At 38.3% G+C, this 23,200-nt stretch overlaps 1 protein-coding gene across 1 annotated transcript in view; it reads right to left on the bottom strand.

Annotated features, from left to right (window-relative positions):
* The window catches only part of LOC139726963 (uncharacterized), a 68,836-nt gene that overhangs the window by 22,115 nt on the left and 23,521 nt on the right, over positions 1-23,200 (bottom strand). The window contains exons 2-4 of the mRNA XM_071637951.1: positions 11,609-11,773; positions 3,503-3,574; positions 874-1,926 (exon numbers count right to left, since the gene is read on the bottom strand). Coding sequence (XP_071494052.1) covers positions 874-1,926; positions 3,503-3,574; positions 11,609-11,773 — 1,290 coding nt within the window. The remainder of the gene's footprint in view (positions 1-873; positions 1,927-3,502; positions 3,575-11,608; positions 11,774-23,200) is intronic.

Raw genomic sequence — 23,200 nt, 5'->3', positions numbered from 1 at the left:
TGGAAAGAAGCCAGATGCATATTGTTAGTTTCACTTCTTTATACTTTTTTAATTGATATGTGAAAGTAACAATTAAAAAAAAAAGGCACAAAAAACTTTGGCAACCTTTCTTTGGAATATTGATACTACAGGCATTCTGTGCTAAGTGTATAAAAAACAGCAATGGGAGCAAAGAAGAAATTTATTATGTGCACACATGCACAGAGGGCAATATTATCAAGATTTTATTATTGAACAGAGTCTTTAACAGTAAAAACTATTCTTCATTTTACCAAATGAATACTCACTGCTCACTTTTATCCCTGAAAAATATAATATCTACTCAAAGAATTGGAATATTGACAGCCTGGCATAGTGGCATGTGTATGAAAATATGTTTGGGGCATTCCTCAGACACGTCACAGTGAAACAGCTTAAATGCAACTTTGAGGTTTCAGTAAGCCTTTTAAGAACTGAAAATATCTAGGTTCTATTTGTAGTAAATCTCATGTTTTGAATGGAATATGAATTGTTGATGTGGTCATTATAAAATCGGAGAAGATGAAGAAAGTATTAAGGACTACTAGAGACTAGGAAAAATGGGGTCACTGCCACATGTGACATGAAGGAAATGTTATATAGTGTCATGAAAGGGGTAAACCATTAGGCCATATTAACCCACACGAATGAGTCTTATATGATTATTCTAACTCCGATATATCTTGACACCTTAACTGCAAAAAGTTAAGATTTGTGGTAAACAATCACAAATGAATACTTATTTTTATCTTCCTTTTTAACCTTTGTGCATATACTGCAAATTTTTGTCATATATTCACCAATCCTGTGTACTCATAATTAGTTTTCATGATTACTTGCGCTATTTGTCTTTACCTCAGCAGATTCTGTTGGTGCAGGTGCAGGGGCAGGGGCAGGTGCAGGTGCAGGTTCTGAAGGTACATCAGAGGTTTCTGTGGGTGCAACTTGCTCAGCTTGTGGTGGCACAACAGGTGCTGAATCAGGCTCTGTAGGGACAGTGTCCTTTTCAGGGGTGATTGCTTGCTGTGCTGGTTCTGATGGTGGTTCAAGCGGTGCCTGGACTGGTTCTGGGGTAGGTTCCTGTGGAGGCTCTTGGGTTGGTTCCTGTGCAGGTTCTGGTGCAGGTTCTGGTGCAGGCTCTGGGGTTGGTTCTGGTGCGGGCTCTGATTTTGGTTCTGGTGCTGATTCTGGGGCAGGTTGCTGAGCAGGCTCTGGGGCAGGCTCCTGCACAGATTCTGGGACAGCTTCTTGTGCTGGCTCTGGGGTTGGCTCCTGTGCTGGTGCTTGTGCTGGTGCTTGTGCTGGTTCTGGGGCAGGTTGTGAGGGTGCTGTTTCTAGCTCATCTGGCTTTGGTGCTGAGGGCTCTTCTTGTGCAACATCTGGAGAAGGTTCTGATGGTGCAGGTGTTGTTGGTTCAACTATTGCAGGCTCCTTAGAACTTGAATCTACCTGTGCTGGTTCCGGTGAAGGCTCTGATGGTGCAGGAACAGCTGGTTCAACTGGTGTAGGCTCCTTAAGTTGTGACTCTGTCTGTGCTGGTTCATCTGAGGGCTCAGATTGTGCAGGTGTTGCTGGCTCAACTGGTGCAGGCTCGGACGGTGCAGGTACTGCTGGTTCCACTGGTGCAGGTTCATCAGAATGTGACTCAACCTGTGCAGGTTCCTTTGACTGCTCTGATGGTGCAGGTACCGCTGGTTCAGCTGGAGCCTGCTCAGCTGGAGCTGGTTCTGAAGGAGCATCTTTGGCAGTTTCAGTTTCTGCTGGAGCAGGTGCTTCTGGGGCAGGTTGTGCAGGTGGTGCTTCAGCTGGTGCTGCTGTTTCTGCTGGAGGTGCAGGTTCTGAAGGTGCTGGTTCTGCTGGACTGGGCTCATTCACAGGTGCTGGTTCAGCTGGCTTCTGCTCCTCTACCTGTATGGCACAAAAATCAACAAAGAAACTTCACATTTGCCATTTTCAGTCCTTGGCATGAATGTGTAGGCCTATTTGTATCAAGTTATTAGAAATAGTTACACACAATGAGACCATTCTGAACAAGCTTGCAGTAACTTTGGATCTGAGCAAACTGTATTAGAACAAAGAAAAAACAAAATGATCCTATCAAAATCACCACACAAAAAACTGTTCTAGTATCAAGTGGCATGCTATCAAGCCTGTTCAAGTAGCATTTTCTTTTTAGAAGATTATATGTTTCTCTTGTGCAATCATGCAATGGAATCACTGCATGACCATTGCATTATGGAATAACCAGGGTAATAAGGGATGGTTGCTTAATGCACTGTGATAGTAATGTCTGTCAGAGAATTAAAAAAAAATACTGGTTGAATCTTGTATTTTCCAATTAAAGGACTTCTTAAACTTCTTAATACTGCTATTGCAGAAAACTGGACATCATATGCATTGCCAATATAGTGGACCATGGGCCCAACACATGACTCCTCTAACAAATAACACCACCAACAGACCATCTGAAAACACAAGAATCACAAATAGACTACAAATGTGGACATTTGCCAGAATAGTATAAAACATGCCAAGAAGTAGAATATGCCTTTGCATTAAGCATCTTTCTCCATCTTATCCAATAGCTATCAAAATACTCTGGCATGGTAACTATTATCCAGAAAGCTTCAGATGTACAATGGTTTAATGGATAATTCAAACTGATTTTCCATAAAGGTAATACTCAAGTAAAATCCAGTAAATAATTCATTAACTTTGCCCCTTGTAGTTACTAGTAAAATCATTCAACAAAAATGTATTTAGTCAGTGTATTTTGTCTGGCATTTAGATTTTTCACTCCATGCATGTCAACTTTAATCACACAAGTTATATTCAACAGACAAAATGGTAGAAGGTTTATGAGAAGCAGACAAATCAAAATAAGAGAAATTATTGGAATTTGATGTTGCAGATGTTTTCACTAAACAGTGCTTCTGGTCATTACCACATATCCTCAGACTAGAGGAAGTGATGCTGTCACTACCTCAAAGGTCTCACACTGACCTGTTCAGAATTAAAAACTAATATGAAACGATATAGAAGGACCATGTTGTAATTATGGTATTGTAAAATCCTTGCTATACTACCTGTTTGGGGAAAAGGGGTTGCAGATGCTAGATTTTGTCTGTGTGTGTTAAAACCAAAGAAGACAACATGGCCCCTTCTCAACATATATCAGTGTTTCACAGAAACAAGAGAAACTTCCATGGAAAGGCCAATACTTTCTTACTTCAAGTCAATTTATGATAAAACTTCAATTATTATTTGTTCAACTGTAGTCTTTACAGTCAAGGTTGACATGGGAGGGGTATTTTACTTTAAATGTAACAAATATGTGCGATGTAACAAAGAAAAGGCTTTGGATGTTCATACATATCTTCAATGTAATGGCTTCTGTTGAAAGTATGATGACACTTCTATCATTCATAATGTTGCATACAGCTATTCTCTCACAACAATAGGTGTCAGACAAATTTCTACTTACAACAGCAGCAGGCTTTTCAGATGCTTCTTCCTTTGGTTGAGATTCTTCCTCTGCTTTTACTTGTCCTGGTTCCTGTAGTCACAATGAATATAAAAGCAAATGGCATCAATACACACATCTAACTTTGTAGGCTCCTGTACAGTGGGCAAGTGTAATAGTCTAATACCGTCAGCATTTTTTTTTTTTTTTTTTTTTTGGGGGGGGGGGTTTCACTGTACATCTGTAGACAAATGAATAAGTCCTTTGTGTAAATTAGCACTTCGAGTAACCATTTCTTGTGTTAAGGTCAAGTGGCCAGATATTCCAGCCATAAAAACTAATAATTTATTATGTGTATATGTACTTCACTGATCTTTGTATCATCTTTAATTGGCTAAAGACATTTACTATATAACTAGGCTGTTTGCAAAGAAAAAGAAACATTCAGCTGTCACACTATTCCAAAGATATGATTCGGTATCAATGATCCATGGAAGAAATGTTCTATAGAAGAAATCATGGTAAAAAGAATAAGTAATAGCACACACAAACACACACACATACAAATCTGAAAATTGTGCAACTACACATGAGCTGGCATTGACATGGTATTTTCTACCACATTATAGAATTCCAAATGTAGTATTTAGCCAGTAAGTATAAAGAAAGTTTTTTTTTTTTAATTCAATTACAAAGTGTAAATATTTGCCTTGTTTGTTTCTCAAACACGAAAAAAAAAAATGCAATTCCAGTTAATCAAAAGATGTGTGTACAAGTGTGTGCATATTCACTCTCCAAAGTTTAGAAAAGTTTGTCTGAATTGGGTGCTCTAGTTTAACCCGTTGAGGAAGAGTCCTGAGTATACTCAACCCGTCCTCAATGGGTTAAATGAGTGCATTACTAGACATCCACAGGAACTGACAGGTGTTTGAATGAATCACTCTTTATGTGGGCTTTCACAACTTGATTTTCATTGTTGCAATGCCTAAAATTATTCAAACACTGCTCACCAATCACGGATATAGTGGCATACACACAAAAACAAACAATTACATCAACACAAACAGGACTGGTGTTGCATGCACCTGCTAATGTTACATAACACACACACACTGTCAACATAACATCCACTCAACTCCCATACAACAACTCACACCAGCTGTCTCCTTGAGCTTCTCCTAACAATAATGATTTTTCTTCTTTTATTTCCAAAAGATGGTCTGTGTACCTCAACGAATTATAGGCTTTCCTTAGTTTGACCTTCCATGTGAGGATATCACCAAACCATGTTGTCATAAAAAAGCTGATTTGTTCACTTTTACATAGTTCTTAAATTGAAGTCCTACATAGATCTCTGAGTTAATCATTAATATTAGGTAGTCAAGCACATTCATGACTAAACCTACATACTGGGTTACTGTACTTGAAAGACTGTGAAGTATACATTGCTTTATTTTTTTCTTCTAAATCTGATTATCTTCATACCTTCATGCTACAGTTTTAGAACATGTTTGCTGCTTAGCTAAATAATGCTTAACATGATATTGGTAAACTATGCTTTTCATGCATTTGTACAGGAAACAAATGTGATATTGGTAAATATATCTAGATACAAAACAAAATTCTATTCATTTAGAGCACTACTCTGTCACTGACTACTTAAGAAATGTGCTATGAAACATTCTGATAAATTAATTCCTCTTGCTCTGGCTTCTATAATCAATATTGGCATAAATTCATGTTCTTGCAATGGCAGCGCTAGGATCACACACAAATTGGCAGTACAGCCTACGTGTATGTATGCTAACTGCCTGCATGTTAGCCGCTTGCACAAACAGAACACCACTCTGCCATAGTAAGTGTCTAGATAAACAAAGTTATTGAGAAGATTTTCATTTCCATTGTATGTAAACTGAAAGGCCATTTGTAGAACAGAAAAAAAAAGAAATAAAGAAGGAAGAAAAACATCTTATAGAATAAAAAAATGCTCTTAGGAAATCAAATACTCCTTGCCTAAAATCAAATGAACAATTAAAGCAGGGGTGTATCCAGGATGTTTTCAAGGGGGGGGGGGGGGGGTCGTAATCAAAATTTTTGGACCTTTACCTTTGCGAGGGAGCGGAGCGACCGAGCGGGGGGAGGGTGTGGGAGGGGGGTGTCCCCCCTCCCACGGTAGGGAGTTTTTGAATTTTATATCTTAAAATGGGGCCATTTGGTGCATACAAAAGTGACTTTTTCGGCATGGCAGTGCAGCTTAGAAATAAGGTATGGCATATTAAATCTAAGTTACGAAATTTGCAAGGTTTTTGACAATTTTCTGGAACACCACCTGGTCACTTTTTTCCTGTTGTATATAGGTTAAAAAGCCCTCAAAAAACAAAATTGTCTTTTACAAAAATTGGACCTTTTGAAAATTTTTTTTTTTTGGGGGGTAGTACGACCCTCCCGACCCCCCCCCCCCCCCCCCCCCCCCCCTTGCATACACCCATGCAAAGGTTTACATACAGGGTATGAAATGCTGGGAAGTGATTTGACTTCTGGACTCTGCACAACATAATTATACAAAACCCGTACAGGTAACATCTGTCATGGTCAGTTGCTCGGTCAGTTGTTGGCATTTCCTCTTCCAGCCTCTGACAACTGGACAATTAGCACTAGGAGAGGCCATGAAGCAAATATCGATTAAGATAACATTCATGTCTACAACCATCCACTCAGCTCTATGCATCAAATGTGAGTGCTTATAGTTAACTTTTCAAGGTAGGAGTAGTTTAAAAGAGGAAGTCTCCTTTTGCAGGACCTGCCACTTTCCGTTTTATATCATCTGAACATCACATCAGATAGCTGTAGCCTACATGTTTCTAATTTCAGCTCAAAGTAAAAAAGCATTTAGGAGTGAGAAGTATTCCATTTAAAGACGCTTTTTAGTCCCTTGTAAGAAAGAAAAAAATCACTGCACTGTTTTACTACTTGTTTGTCATTTGATCAGTTGCTTTTTCTTTTTTGTTGACTCTCCAGAAAATCTTGCCATATCTCCTGTTGCCCCTGAACACTCTGAGCACAGGTAAGACGAACAAGATTTGTACCGGGTACGTAAAATCTTCACGAGCGCCTCATTGTCTCAGGCACTGCGGTCTGACTGGGGTAGACTGGATTAAGCATGATGTGATCTGGATATCATTAAGATCATGTACTGTATACCGGTATGCCATACATTTAGTGAAACTAATTTTTCGAGACTCGAGACTTCCCGACGATTTCGCAAGTGGTTAAATTCGAGATTGCGGAGTACAATACTAAATATAATGGAGATGTGTCATGCGTGCATGTCACGCATTCACGTCGGGATCAGAGTCAATATTTTTGTGTCTTTAAATTCGCGAGTAGCACCTGACTCATGATATTCGCAAAATAAAAACCTCAAATATTTGGTGTATCACATAGAGTATAAATCATCTACATGTAGTATTAAGTTCAGTTTGTTGCACAGGCTAGTGATATCCACATTTCTCTAGACATAACAAAATGTTCCTGGCTACTACTTACAAAACAATGTACATGGAACATGCACCATGTGATTCCACTTAAACTTCAGTAGGGAGGTGACAATGGAATGCATGCTTTTGCCATATAAGGCAGCTCCTGCTAATGCCTACATTAACTCGGGGAGTAAGAACCCTTTCTTTTTTTTTTTAGGGGGGAGGGGTAGGGGCAGTGAGAAAGGAAGAGGATTCATGTATCTTGACTCAGTGTGTGTGTGTGTGTGTGTGTGTGTTTGCACATGTGTATTCATAAGATGTAATGTTATCACAGCACTGCCTGAAGTATTGACCAGGTGCCAAAGGAGTTTGGTGGCAATGACATGACAGCAATACGCTGTGTGCCAGCCAGACAAAAGTCGTCTTGTCTTGGGCAGGGCCAAAGGAGCAGGAGTCGCAAAAGTTCACTCAGAGCAAGGCATGTGAAAAACAGCACTGTCTCCCGATCCCTTTGCCAGATGATTGCCAGGCTTATCCCCATAGACTCACCGTGACTGCCTGACAACATAAAAATAGCACAGGCTCATTTACGAGCCTTGAAAGGAATGAAAATAAACTCTGACCCATGAAATTACAAACAGAAAGTTTCTGCCTGGTTTAAAAAAAAAAAAAAAGGATTATTTGCACATATAACCTCCCAAAATGTGTGTTTTCTCTTACTTGATGTCTTGTGCAGGCTCAAAATTGATTTCTTCTTACATTTACAACTGCTAAATATCTAAAGCATGCGCATTTATGGATAATTTTCCTCAAGAGAACTATTGTATGAGCCAAGCTCCTCAATACATACAACTGTATGTTCCACTCTACACATGAATGTCAGTATTTGGAATCCAGTTTGGATGCATAATTTATTGGTACATTGGCCAAGCTTTGGGCGAGCTTTTTCATTTAAGTGATACTGTATTTACCTTGAAAATTAAGAAAAAAAAAAGAGCACCTACAAGGTACCCCAAATATGATGCTCATAATTGTTTGTTAATTTCCTCCATAATTTACAGATATTCATTTCATACCTGGCGCTTACGGAGTTAACTTCCAAATAAACTTCATAATGCCCTTTTCATGTGTGCGTCAGTTCACTGCAGCTGTTACAAAATTATTGAAGCAATCGCAAAAGTGAAAGCTGCATTGATGCTTACTATTGTATGCCTGTATACATCGCATCTTGTCGTGGTGCCGAGGAATGCATCACATGTCTGAATCTGCCCTCAGCCAATAGGGTGAGGGTATGGCACACAGCTACAACTGGTATCGTTAGTTTGTATTTGGCATTTTCATCACAGAAGCCTGAATTCTTATTTGCAATACATCAAATGAAATATGAAATCTAGTTGATCAATACAATCAATCACATATCATCAAGCTACTATGTCTGATGTGGCACACATTCACTGACTGAGCCTTAGCTAATGACTGTCAGCATGCTGACAAGAACATCACAAACTACACATGCTTTTCCCCGATTGGCAAATTCATCAAATTTGCTCCCAGACTGAACTCCTGGAAAGGATCATCATTTCTTTTCGTTAGCAATTTTGCACATGATCAATCAGCAAGAGCCTCCAGCCTGGCTCTCCTTGCCTCATCACGGTGGGTTGCTAGGCAACAAAGAAGTCACTAGGGATGCTGTCAATAGGTGTATACCTACGTGAACAAGCACTTTGGCAAATGCCACACATGCCAACTTATAATACACCTCTGTTTGTCTCCCTTTGGCAGAGACTCTTTCCAATTATACCAGTGTGAGCACTTCATGTGCTGTCTCTGCAGAAGCACTTATTTTGCGGAGAAAATGGCTGAGGCAAATCAAGCAATCGTTTTTACTTTAGCACTAGGAATTCAGCAATAACTGCCCCCATTCCCCTTCTAGGCGTTATATAATCACAAGGGATCAACTGGAACTCCCAACCATCCAAATTTGTACAGGATTATCACTCTGTAATCTTCTTTTTTCGTTTCTTTCTTCTTCTTCTTCTTCTTCTTTTTGTTCTCATTTGAGCTTGCAATTGTAACCATAATGAACTTTGGCAATATTTCATTTCCATATTGAGAAAAAAAAACACACAAAAAGAATAAACACTGAGGATGAAAATGTAACACCTGACACTTCGAGACATACATTTGTGATATAGTCTCTTGATGCTTTAATCTACCATAAGACTGCTTGCCAAACATGTGAAATCTACTCATCATTTATAAACTGAAAACCAAAAAATGGCATCAGCTCCAACAACACATGATGAGGAGGGGGAGGCAAGATCGGGGGAAGATTTTCATCTTTATAGCAGGAAATCCCAACTTCAGAAAGGTCAGTTGTCAAATCTTACATAAAACAGGATAATGCAACATATTTGCTGATGACATCAAATTCAAAATGAAGACCAAAGCACAGCTTCCCCTGGTCTGTGCCTCTGTGATATTTCTCAGGAAATGACTAACATTAAAAAAAGGGAACTGTTTGTTGACAACAAATGGTGCTATAGTGTGGATGCATAGAAGTGGCCTCAGGCTAAGATCTGGATGTGGCCTCAGGCAAAGATCTGGACAACACAATTTCTCAATACCGGTACAGCTTTTGACCACTCTAAATCTCTTTACATCATCTGATTTCTCATGAGTCTTTGTATGTGATGATGATAAAGTGTTTGATCAATAACATTAACCATTTACTATGCTTTTGACACAGCGAACACAATCTTCCCTCCCCATTAAGATAATGAAATTATCGTGTTTGAATTCAGAAATTACAGGAGTAAGTATTTGCCAAGAACAATCTCCACCAATCTATGTAGTAAATGGCAATATATAAACATGGTGGTTTGTTTTTAATGAATAGATGGATAAATCATACAACCCATTTGCTAGCCAGAAAAACAAAAAGGTCACAAGAATGAGCTCTCAATACCGATGCCACTATATATTCTCCTGTCACCTTTGAAATTTGACAACAGTGAAAATTTTATTAGAGTCAGATCAAAAATAAGGAAGGTATGAAATTTCAGAGATTTGCTATTTTTGTACAACAGTTCTTGAACAGCTGATGTGAATATGTATATATGTAAATGAGTGAGTTGATGATGTCATCACCTCACAATTTTCCATCGATCATGTACAAAAAAAAGGGGGCAAAAATTCAATTTTTCTAGTCTTAAAGGATAAAACATAATGTTACTCCTGGTTGAATAACTTCAAAATGATGATGAGTTAAATATCAGGATATGAGACTGGGGCATAATTGCAATTGATCAAAAAACTGAAACTTTCATGAATTTATGTACACACTGTTTGGCAAAATATGAGGGGGTAACATCATCAGTTCACTATCTGCATTATATTCAATTTGAATGTTCAATGATTGTTACTAGTACATGAAAATTAGCAACACTTCACAATTTCATAACTTCCTTAATTTTCATCCGATTTTGATCAAACTTTCACAATTGTGCTTGTGAGATTTAACTCTTTCTTGTTAGATTAACTTTTATTCATTACGGATTTCCCCTTTAAAGGGTCCTACTGCAGACTAAAATGACCCAAGTTTATACTATATCAATTAAATTCAAACCTTAAAATAGCTTAATGTACACTTCAAGATCAAATCACCAAATGCATTGTGATGAGAACTGATATCATTGTAGAGGACTGTCATCAGATATTCGAGATATTATCATTAAAGAAACCACAGTCTGGTTTTGAATAAGATCCCCCCTTTGTCTTTCTCACCAAAAAAAAAAAACAAAACCAAACAAACAGAAAAGTGTTGATAGGGTAAATGTTTGTAATATTTTTGATCTGTCACATGATTGCACTGAAATCTGACCCGTTTCACACCACTGGTTCTTTAATGGTGTCAGTGGAAAAAAACGGCTCGGATACCCGAGGAGCACATGTACGCCACGTAGCTGAGCGGAAGTGGGTGATTGCTGGCGGGTGAGTCAGTCGGCAAGACTAGCTCCACTGATGGCGCTGGAATGCAACATGATCCCATTAATCCTGAGATCATTCACATCGCCAATCAGACACACCAGGCTTAGAGCGGATTACATTCGTACTCTCTCCTCGTTCAACTTCATTTCCAGTCGAATGCGACCAGGTGAAGAGTTCAACAAGTCTGTCTGTCCATCTGTCTGACTTCATCTCTACACTTGTCTCCCTCTCATCTTCTGCATATGCACAGATACACATTCACACACACACAATGCAGTAGAGGCCTAGCCCTACTGTAAACTTTATACTGGATTGTCGATAATGTAATATCTTTGTATCTTTGCAGATGCTTAGTTTTATTTCAGTAAAAAAGTTGAATTTATATAAAGTGTCTTAAACTTTGATTCTGATACAGCAGTAAAGGTTAACATACATTCCACAGGTATTCACAAACCTAATATCATTGGAATACCCCATAGGGAACAAATTGGTTCTCATACCTAGGCAACAAATACCCAGCTTACTTTGACATCCGATTTGGGGTGTTTTTGGTGGAATTGTAGAAACAACTCTTTATACGACAATGGAAGGAGAGAATGAAGGAGAAGGAGGAGGAGGAGGAGGAGGAGGAGGAGGAAACTGAAGTCAGGTACTCTACCTGTGCAGGTTTGTCGTCTTGGCTTGCTGCTTCCTTGGCTGTTGAGTTAGACTCATCCCCAGCCTTTTGTGAGGAGACGTCCTCTGCTGCAGCCACTGGCTCTGCACTTGCTGCTGCCGCGCTGTCCTTAACAGCCTGGTCTTGTCCTTTTTCTGTCTTTCCATCCTGGTAATACAAAGAATAATATGTATCTGAATGAGTATATGAAGAGACAATCATTATAAGGGTGTAACAATCTTGGTATTCACATGAGATTTCTAGATAGATGCCACCTGATACTTCTTGATAATACACACACATATAGATCAGTATTTCAATTTTGTGTGTAACTGTAATTGCAAATGTGATTTGTTCCCATAACTGATATTAAAATCACTGCACGCCGAGTATAATAGCTCCATCATATATGTACCAACAAATAAACATATCTGATGATACAAACATGGGTGAGTGGAAGAAAATTAACCAATTAAGTGCCAGGGACTTTGGACAGTGTGTACAATACTGTAGGCTTTTCTGTGCCAATCTGGACTCAAAGCACATAGAGGGTTCAAATGACTGATTTTGACTGTTGTTGTTGCTTTTTTTGGCTGACAGACAAACAACACTCTTATTCCACTTAACTTTATGAACCATATTCAAGTACTTTGTGTAATAAGGTGCACATGAGCATCTTTCTCAGACATCTGAAATGACAGAATTTAAAAAAAAAAATTGGAGCAGTGTCAAAAAAGTATTGAGGGAGGCAATGACGACATGCTGTCGCACAATCAATTTCCTCACTATACAAATGCCACTGGTTTTGGCATATATTTGAAATCATGAGACATGAGCTCTCAAAGGCTTTGTCTGCTCATGGTTGCACAAAAATTATATCATGTCACTTCTAAAGAAGGAAGGGAGAGGAGGTGTGTGGAAAATTACAGATCAGGGTCTTTGGTTGGCAAATGAGATTATTGGATACAGGTGAGAGTAACATAGAAGATTAAAGCATTAATTTGCTAAATGTCACGGCCAATGAGACCTCATTCTGCCTTACACATACATGCTTATCTACCGCAGCGTCACATCACCTGACAAGCACGTAGGCTTGCTTGGGAGGAAATTGTTAATTGTGGTAACAAAATTTCAGCATTAAATTTCATTGAAAAGGTGAAGTTTGTCATTAATGAGAGTATCAACTCCCAAAGGTCTGTGACAGATTACGTGCTGGAACCAAATATAACACATGGTTGCTTTTCTTAGAACTTCATGCATACTTTGAGAGTAAGTCATCTATTTGTATGTCGTAACTTAAAAGTTATTATATGACAATATGGGCCTTGAAGAAATAGAAATAACTTAATGAATTGTACGTGTTCAGTTTTCAAGAGTATTCCAGAGACATACCTAATTTTCCCTAGCATCTGCCAAGAAACCAAAAAAATAAAAATGAAAAATATGTAAAAGTTAAATGGAACAAATCTTACTTCATTTTTTTTTTTGTGGTTAAATTCATAGGTGTGAATAGTCTCATATATCCTTATTCAAGGGACCATTGCATTAACCTTCTCTCATGGGCATACTTTGTACCTCATTCTTCCTGTAACTAAATGCATCCTCAGCCTGACAAGGTTGTAATAATTACCCGGTATCTGCAGAAACTTGGAAACAACACCTTTATACACAAATTGACAAAGCATCTCCCTCATCTAATACTCAAACTCCCCCCCCCCCAAAAAAAAAAAAAAAAATGAAATAAAATAAAAATAAATAAATAAATAAATAAATAAAAATCTCACCAAAAAAAGAATTTAAAAATAATGAGACTCTGTGATAGTCCAATTTTTACTTCAAGACAGCTATTCCAGTGCTCCCTCAATGACTTATGTTAGTTTTCCAAATATTCAGGTTAGTTCCCTATGAGAAGAAAAACAGTATTTCCCTAGTGTAGAATGGTCAAATATTATCACTCTACTATAGTTGATGCATGTTCAATTCATAGTGGCTGCTGTTATATAACAGAGAGAGTTTGAGTAGGACAAGCTACTTTCCAACAGAAGTTTTATAAGGAAACTCAAATTCACACAGGACTCCAAACACATTCTGTGAGTGCTTTGACCTTTGCAACCTCTCAGTGGCAAGTTGGAGTGGATCACTAGATAAAATTGTCAATGGCCTACAAAACACTTAACATTGATAATCCCTCAAAGGCTTGTTAGCATCACAGATAGAAAACTGCATGCAGTACCGTAACCCTATTCATCCAATACTGAAATTGAAATCTACGCTGGATCTAAACTGCAAAGTGATTGCCATATAAACTATGAGCACTAGCATTTCCTCTTTCCTTCCAAGGAAGGAAGTTCACCTTCAGATAAGTGCAGCCATACAACCATTATTGGTGCTGAAGTGGGCACATCGTGTTGCATTGGCCCCAATTCCCGACTGTGGGAATACCATGATTTGTATCAAAGGGGGGGGGGGGGGGGGGGGGTGACAACAAGACATTCGAGGAACAAGGTCCAGGTATGCCGTCCATGGAGACAGCCCCTAGTACGACCTCATCAGTTGAGATGCACCATGAAATCATTACAATTCATACAGCATTAATCTTCTCAGGGCCAACATAAAAACAGAAATACACCTGACATCTAATACAATATGGTTGCCAATGTTAATAGCTCAGACCCCAGGCAAATAGGGGAGAATGTTGGAATTGATTATACTGGATGGAGCTAGGAGGATGCCAAGAATGGCATTTGGTACAAAATCAACAGCTTTTCATTGGAACCCAGACAAGGGCTACAAATAGTTGCACTCAAGCATCAGGAAACTCTACTGGAAATCACAAGCCTTTGTCACATGAAATTTCTATGATACATCTAGCTGTATTTTACACATAAAAAGTAGTGTACATCAATACCTATTTGAATTCAGAGTAGATTTATAATTCTTTTCATATACATCATTGTCCTTGATTAACAAGTAAACAAACTCAGACAAACACTGAAATTCCATATTAAATGAAAATGCCTTGAGACCAGTGCCAGTACAGTATGTCCCCCAAAAAAAATTACAACGGGGCCTTCCGCAATGATATCTTTAAAAATAGTGAATGAATCTTAGTAAAAATTCAGGGTATGAAACTATAACTCATCGCCCACATCTTACAGAAAACCCCATTCGATTTGCTTCAGTGGTCAAAGAGAAATACAGAATTTTGTAGAGGATATCGGGAATCTCTTCTGTCCAAGTTCTGTCTATTGTTCACACACAAGATCATCGAAATGCTAAACTCGGAAGAATCCGATTCATGACATGCTTTACAACAATCCACATTTCTCTGTGACCGCTTAACCAAATTGAATGGGGTTTTCTGCAAAATAGAGCTAAGATGTTATACCTTAAGACTCTCAAGTAGCACGTACACAGGTTGATCATAATAGGTGTTATCAATTCGAAAATCTGATTGTAATTTTTCGGGCGACTTACTGCAGTATGTCCCCCCCAAAATTACAATAAGATTTTCGCATTGATAATGCCCAATATGATTAAATTTTTCAAATGCTACTTCAGGGTCTTGAAATATAACATTTTAGCTCTATTTTGCAGAAATCCCCATTCGATTTGGTTAAGCGGTCACAGAGAAATGTGGATTGTTGTAAAGCATGTCATGAATCAGATTCTTCCATGTTTAGCATTTCGATGATCTTGTGTGTGAACAATAGACAGAACTTGGACAGAAGAGATTCCCGACATCCTCTACAAAATTCCGTATTTCTCTTTGACCACTGAAGCAAATCGAATGGGGTTTTCTGTAAGATGTGGGCAATGAGTTATAGTTTCATACCCTGAATTTGTATTTAGATTGATTCACTATTTTTGAAGATATCATTGCGGAAGGCCACATTGTAATTCTTTTTTGGGGACATACTGTACATGTACCATAACGCACATGTCACACTGTTGTATTACGGTATATGCCCCTCAAACTTTACAAATAGCCTTTGGTTTGTATGATTAACTACACTGTAGTCTAGGTCAGCATTTCATCCTGATATTACTCCTTTATGGAATATCAACAATAGCAAAAGAGAGAGTGGCACGTTAGGTCATCGGAGGAGGGGGAATCTCTTTGCAAATAGTGTAGGGCCTACATCAGGGAGGTGAGACCTCCCTGTGTACATTTATGCAGAGGTCCAATAGCAGGACAATTGTATGTTTAACATTGCACTATCTTTGAGGTTCCATGCTCTAAGCCCCTCTTCTACACAGTTTGAATATGGTGACCAGAGAAATGGTTCTCGGTCAAAAAATAAAAAATAAAAATAAAAGACAAAACAAAAAATAAGACATATTTCAGAGAAGAATTCCTGCATTGAATTTGGTATTAATATTGTACAGAACAAATCCTTAAAGATTTTCTTCAAATATCCTTCTTATCGACGCCCGAAGACTGAAAAATCGAGGAATACTAGCATCTCATAAGAAGTTAACATTTAACCACCATGCGCACACTGTGCAGCAAAAGTTTGTTTGCCAGGTTTAGCACTTCAATGTTTATCTTTCAGATTAGTTTTAAAATGGCTAACACACATTTCTGTGTGTTTAGTGGCATTTCGCAGGGTAGTACAATTTTGTACAAATTTTTCTTTGTGTGTCCTGTTCTTTGCACACTGAATTGCTGCTAAAGATATTGAAAGGGAAAGTAAATTGCTGTTCACTAGGTTTGTTGTGATTTATGAGTCATGGATACACAAAAGTGCTCTCTTTTGTCAGAGCAATTGATTAACACCTGCAATATAGAGGGCATAGCTTCTCTGTGGCACTGAGCATGGATTCAAAGGAAAGGTTCTATTTTCTTCTCCTTTTAACCCGTTGATGGCTTGATTTTGTTACAACTAATAATTCCCCCAGACACCTGCCCAAGTATACTCGGGACTCGTGCGACGTCCTCAACGGGTTAAGACACTTCCCTGCCTTTTAAGACACTTGCCTGATCATCATTGACCCAATGAATGAATGAGAAAGAAGGGGTTAATGGCAATGCCCTGGGAAACAGGTGCATCAACAAATCACAAACATGGCACAGCTAAATGTGGCTGTGGCAACTCCACGTACAACATGACGCTATGTGCACATGATTTCATCATGGGGAAAGTCATCGTGACACCAAAACCCCGCAGGGTCTTTCCGTTATGCATCAGAACAAACACAACCTGACAACAACCCCTTAAACTGAGAAGCTTGTAGTCTTTGGAGCTCATGAACTTTGTGGTACTTGTCATCTTAATATTTTTGAAAGTCAGCGTTGACATCATACGCAAACATAGCATGTAATGATCTTGCCATATCAAGCAAGCTAGTCAGGATTCCTAATGAATCCCCTCTCTTAAACTTGGCTACGATGAGAGTTGGTGGGCACAGTTCCAGTTGTTTACTCATTAATTCCTACAGTTACATCCATCCACTCAATGAATATCACTACATCTATCATTTGTAAGTATGCTGGAACTTGTTTGATGGTCTTCTGGTGAAATTGAAGAAAACAGCTTTAAAAGTTTTCCTAATAAAGGCAACATGCCTCATGGCTAGTATGAATTATCTTTTACTCACAATGTGCAATAACATTATTGTCTCATTCGATATGCTTAATTCATGATTATGACTTATATAACTTTGTAGAATAATGCTATTACTTTCTTATCTTTGGTCTGGTTATTACTAAAACTTCTGTTTCTTTTTAAAATTTTCATTCTATCTATTACAATCAACTAAAAGACTGATTAAGTTGTGACTTTTGCAGGGTGTTCAGATGCAAAAAAATATATATATTATTAAAACGGTATATAGCTATATGATCAGTTTATGTGTCTGAACGCTGACTAACGAAACGACATATAATGAAACAACGTATAACGAAATGACGGTCAGAGCATTGTTTCGAACTAATCAGCATTCCGTGTACATCTGAACGTATGGCGATCATAGAACGGTATAACTGGGCGGGGCTTATGTGAGCGCGCGCACGAAAGGTGACCCTATTCCTCTCAGTAGCGGTGATGTCATGACGATGCAAACTACCTGCGTAGAGGGAGATTGCGCATCTATACAACATTTTCCAGACTGGTCGAGCATAGAGTCTGAACGGTCTGTCGGCTACAGTATACAATGATTCTTTATACATCGTTTCTTATCGAGTTTTGAGTTTCGGTATAAACTGGCTTGCGTCTGAATGGGGGGGGGGGGGGTAAGGGCCAGGTGTAACTTATTCTATTCTGAAGAATACAAGCACAGGAAATGGCAACATTTAAAATGCTAGTCTCCACCTATTGTTTATTTCTTCCTCTTTCTCTCTTCGTCACACTTTGATGAATTACTTTAAAGGCATAATTTACCATTTGCAGATGGAACAAAAACCTGGCATTGGTGCTTTGAAATAGTTCTAAAATATGACTTAGGGACAGAAACAACCACTGTAAAAATTTGAATCCGTGTAATTAATGTTCAGTATTGTAAAATACACAAAATGTGAACCATAGTTATAATAAGAATGCTGCCAGACTAAAACCGTCTACAGTTATGGTTTACTGAAAAAATACTGTTATCTCCTTATATTTTAGGCTCTATTGTGAACATTTCATATGGTAGGATGTTTTGTGATACAACAAACCTACACATATGCATCAAATGTGATATCTTGAACATTTTTAAAATCACTGCTTCCAAAGGTAAACTGGACCTTTAAGCCTGTCAATACCACAAGCTACTACGCTTCTGAAGATTCAGCGGTGTTAAGATTCAGCGATGTTTAAAGGGAAAGTCCAGGCAATTTTCATAACTTCACATCATATAGTAAATAAATCAACAGCTCCATATTTAGATTTTTTGAATTTATTGTGGTCCTTGAGCAGAGAAACCAATACTCTGGAAAAAAACCCAAATTACACTGAACAAGGATGATAACATAGGACTCACAGGAGATTCATGTATTTCAGAAATGTAGCAATGTAATTCCATTAAGGTCACCTGTGTAAAATTTATGCATGCTCTCTTCTTTGTTCTGCTTCATTGGGCTTGAGCCCACCCTCATGTATTCTTCTGATAAAGAGCTATGTCATCACCCGTGTTCATTGTGATTTCTTATATTAAAAATTTTGAAAACATTCTTATCCCTTTAAAGGGATCGTATAGTTTTGGTTGAGACCTAATTTCAGGTTTCTAACATTTTTTGGTGGGATAATGAGAAACCTCTTATGAAATATGAAAGAGCATGTAATTCCACGAGGAATTCAATGTTTATTTGATGAAAATTGGTTTTGAAATGGCTGAGATATCCAAAGTAGAGCGATTCTAATAAAGTGTAGGACCCACCTTTTATTACAATCACTTTGTTTTATTTTGTTTTTGGATGTTCCAGTCATTCCAATCCTGATTTCCATCAAATAAACTTTGAATTCCTCTTAGAATGGTATGCATGCTCTGTACTATTTCATAAGTGTTTTCTTAGTATCTCGCAAAAAGTTTCAAAGCCCAATTCTCACCTCCACCAATACTATACCATCCCTTTAATATCCCAATTACTATAAATTTTGAAATCCTGTACCCAGTATAACCAATTTATAGTTGTTCATAAAGTTTGAATATCCGGAGTTCTCCTTTCAAAAAGTCACAGTTTTGAGAGGGTTAATTCATCCCTTCATCTTTTTTTTTTTTTTGCATCTCCTCTGTCACCATCAGTATCCAGATCACAGCCTCTGTGGCAGTCAAAACCCCTTTACATGCATGCTCGTCTCTCTTGGGCTTTGAAGTTCAAAGTTTACTGGCACTGCAGGTTGCCACCATTAGCACACTGGGATCCATCCACTTTGTCAAAGCAAGTTACCCTGCTCTGGTGACAATCCTCTTCGGACCACAACAAAATCTCTCTTTCCCTTGCACTCTTCTTCCCTAGATCTATCTATCTATCTATCTTTCTCTCTTCTTCATGGTGCACATGTGTTTACTATTGCCAAGGGGCATGATTTATCTCAATGAGTAACATTTACTCAAAATCACACTTAAAGTTACACACACACACACACACACACACACACACACACACACACACACACACACACACACACACACACAAGATGTGAACAATGATGTTTAGTATTAAATGTAAAAGTGAATACTCCTCATCAAACAGTCCATTACAGAAAATTATTTAACTCAATGGTATCAGGGAAACAGAAATTTGTTATAGATAATAACCTCACTCAGCAATACAATACTTTTAAAAAAATGGAAAAAATTACCATGACATTTACACATGGAAGCAAAAGTGATACTTTCACAAGCTTATTTTGGCAAATAACTTGTTTAGTTATCCATCATTCATAAAAATCACTTTTGATATTTTTCATACATTTCTGGCATAGGCCTATATAACCCTGATGTATAATGTTATGATAGAATACTGCCCAACCCTAAAACACCCCGGAACTCCATTCCAAGACCTGGCTACTCCCCGTGATGAATTCCCCATCACCTTGCCGTGCCCGAGGAAAAGGAGCTATGGCACGAATGTGAACATGAATAAGAGCGCACATAATATCCAGTCCCACAGGGCCAGCAGGGGAAAAGATCCATCAGACCCTGATGAGTTAACCTCATGACACATGATACAAACCTCAGACCAGACGCAACAATCAAGATTGTCTGCAAGTCTCCATGGCAGCACATTCTTACATACCGATGCTCAAAGTTCTTATCATTGCCATTTCCAAACATTGCGATAGTTTCTTATCATTGCCATTTCCAAACATTGCGATAATTCCTTCTAACGGGGGACTCCGCACGCCCATATTTATATAATAGCTGTACATAATGAAAAGTTAAGAGGTGTGATATATTGATGATGTATAAAGATAAGAGATTGAATTTCACTTCAATAGCATAAACCACAATTCTTTTAACAAAGCTGTAGAGACAGCCTGGTATCTGTAACATCTGATACTTTCGGTTTTCTTTTCAAAACCACATGGGGGGGGGGGGTCTGATATCATTCTTAGATTTAATCAAGTAGTTATGCACTTTCGAAATGTTAATTTCCTCATAATTACTATCATTTAAAATGAATGTTAATAAGCAAAATACCAAACTGAATTGCTGTTTTTCGTAAATAAAATGTAGAATTTGAATAAAAAACAACTATGACTAACTACCTCTTCAGTACCGGAATTAGACTTTTATCAATAATTTGTTACAAGGGGCTGAATAATATGGGTATCACATGTTCAGTCTAGAAGCACTAGCAAATTTTACACAAAACTTTCCCCCTCCCTCCTCTCTTCAAACTTTAAAGATCTCCACTCTATCTTCATTTCTATAGAGTAACCAATTGCAGGTAACTAAAATTAATGATATTCTTCATCATCAAGACTGAAAAATAAATTGCCAATGAACTATTCCATGTTGTCATCACTTTTTGAAATCCAGTGGTAGTATTCATCAGAACCATCTCAAAGAAATACAGCATATACAGTGCACTCCCGTTACAATGAACACGGTTATAACGAAATTTCGTTATAATGAAGTAAATCTTCTGGTCCCAAAATTATCACCATTAAAGATAATATAAAGTTTTGGTACCTCAAAAGTTTCCCTGAATTTCCTTGTCTTAATTTGTGTTTCAGGTTAAAGTACCTTTCATATAACTAACACTGTGAGACTTACTCGCCCCAAAGTGCTCTCATGTCTTAGTAATCAAGCAATTAACTGCGACCAGCAGCCCCATACGCATAGCGTAATGGGGCTTCGCATTGCAGCATTCAGGATTAGGACAGATTTAGTATCGCGGGTAAATATCAACTTAAAATCCAAAAATTTCTTCAGTTTGAAGACTTACCAATTAAGTTTAAGTATTGGAAACAGGCTTCGGACAACGTTTGGTTCTGCCAATAATCCCTTTCTGTTCGAATTGATGACTGAATGTGACTCGGTCGAGAGGACCTTGGGAGAGCTACACTGAATACTACGGCCAGCGCATGCCCACATATCACATGCGCCCAAATTTCAAATCCATGAACGGATAAGATGTTTGTGTGCATGCACTGGCCGTAGTATTCAGTGTATGTAGCTCTCCCAAGGTCCTCTCGACTGAGTCACATTCAGTCATCAATTTGAACAGAAAGGGATTATTGGCAGAACCAAACGTTGCCCGAAGCCTGTTTTCAATACTTCAACTTAATTGGTAAGTCTTCAAATTGAAGAAATTTTTGGATTTTAAGTTGATATTTACCCGCGATACTAAATCTGTCATGATCCTGAATGCTACAATGTGAAGCCCCATTACGCTATGCGTATGGGGCTGCTGGTCGCAGTTAGCTAGTGTGTGCGTATGGGGCTGCACGCTGCTGGTCGCAGTTATCATGCAATAATGGTTTCGTACAATACGTGTACTACCGGTACCTCGCCGCCGTATGGCGGCGGCTCTGGTACGAAACCATTATCGCATGATTGCTAAGACATGAGAGCACTTTGGGGCGAGTAAGTCTCACAGTGTTAGTTATATGAAAGGTACTTTAACCTGAAACACAAACTAAGACAAGGAAATTCAGGGAAACTTTGAGGTAGCAAAACTTTATATTATCTTTAAAGTCTATGGTACAAAATTTGCTTATAACGAACACGGTTATAGCGAAATTTCCGTTATAACGAAGTCTTTTCCGAGCGCCACAGACAAAGAAAAACAAAAGAAATGTGCTCCGTTATAACGAAATGCGAATTAATTTTGAAAATACGTAGCGGAACAAGCATATATAGCGTCTCTGCATGGGTGAAAGCTTCACACCACTGTGTGTTTGCTCCTTGTGTCACGCACAGTTTCTGAGGGGAACTTGTGTTTATCATTGTAATACAGTTATCCCATCACATTTTACATAGCTTTCCAGTGAATGATGAGTATTCAGCAAACAGAATATGATATATATATATATATATACGTGATTTCCTTGTTTTCGTTATACACTCATATATTGTATTTGTTCGGTTATAACGAAATTTCGTTCTAACGAAAGAAAACTGCCGGTCCCGAGCATTTGGTTATAACGGGAGTGCACTGTATGAGGAAGGAGGCATCAGTAAAGAAAGAAAAAAAAAAGTCATTGCTTTCCATACATAAACAGTGTATATCCTGGAAACATAAAGCTATGGCAGTGAAGTTTTTGGAAAGGATGAATACAAGAAAGTTGAGAAAGAAACTTACAGCCAATGCCAGAACTTGTTGCTCAAACTGTGCCTCCACATTTTCAAGCCGCTTAGTGAGTGTGCTAATGGCGGTCCAAAGCGCATTTAGCGCATCTTGCAGAGAATACTGGCCAGTCTCATCCATGATTCCAAAAAAAAAACTTCACGAAAGTTGTGGACCAGCGAGAGAAGAGGACCAAGCCAAGTTGGAAAAGAGACTGTCTCAAACAAAACCACAATGAGTGATGCAAAGGAATGCCAATGACTGAGCTCTGATACTGACTCTGTGATTGGCGAGAAAGGCATGGAGTGAATGTCATATGCCAGGGCTGGGCTATCTCGGTCCACTAACTGCCTCTGGTGGATAGGGGGTTCCAA

Source organism: Diadema antillarum, unplaced genomic scaffold (assembly GCF_040938485.1).
Source record: "Diadema antillarum isolate AM-2024a unplaced genomic scaffold, OU_Dant_1.0 seq00000106_RagTag, whole genome shotgun sequence".
NCBI lineage: Eukaryota > Metazoa > Echinodermata > Echinoidea > Diadematoida > Diadematidae > Diadema > Diadema antillarum.
Note: the sequence above shows the minus strand (reverse complement) of the source record. Positions and strands in the feature narration are given on the sequence as shown.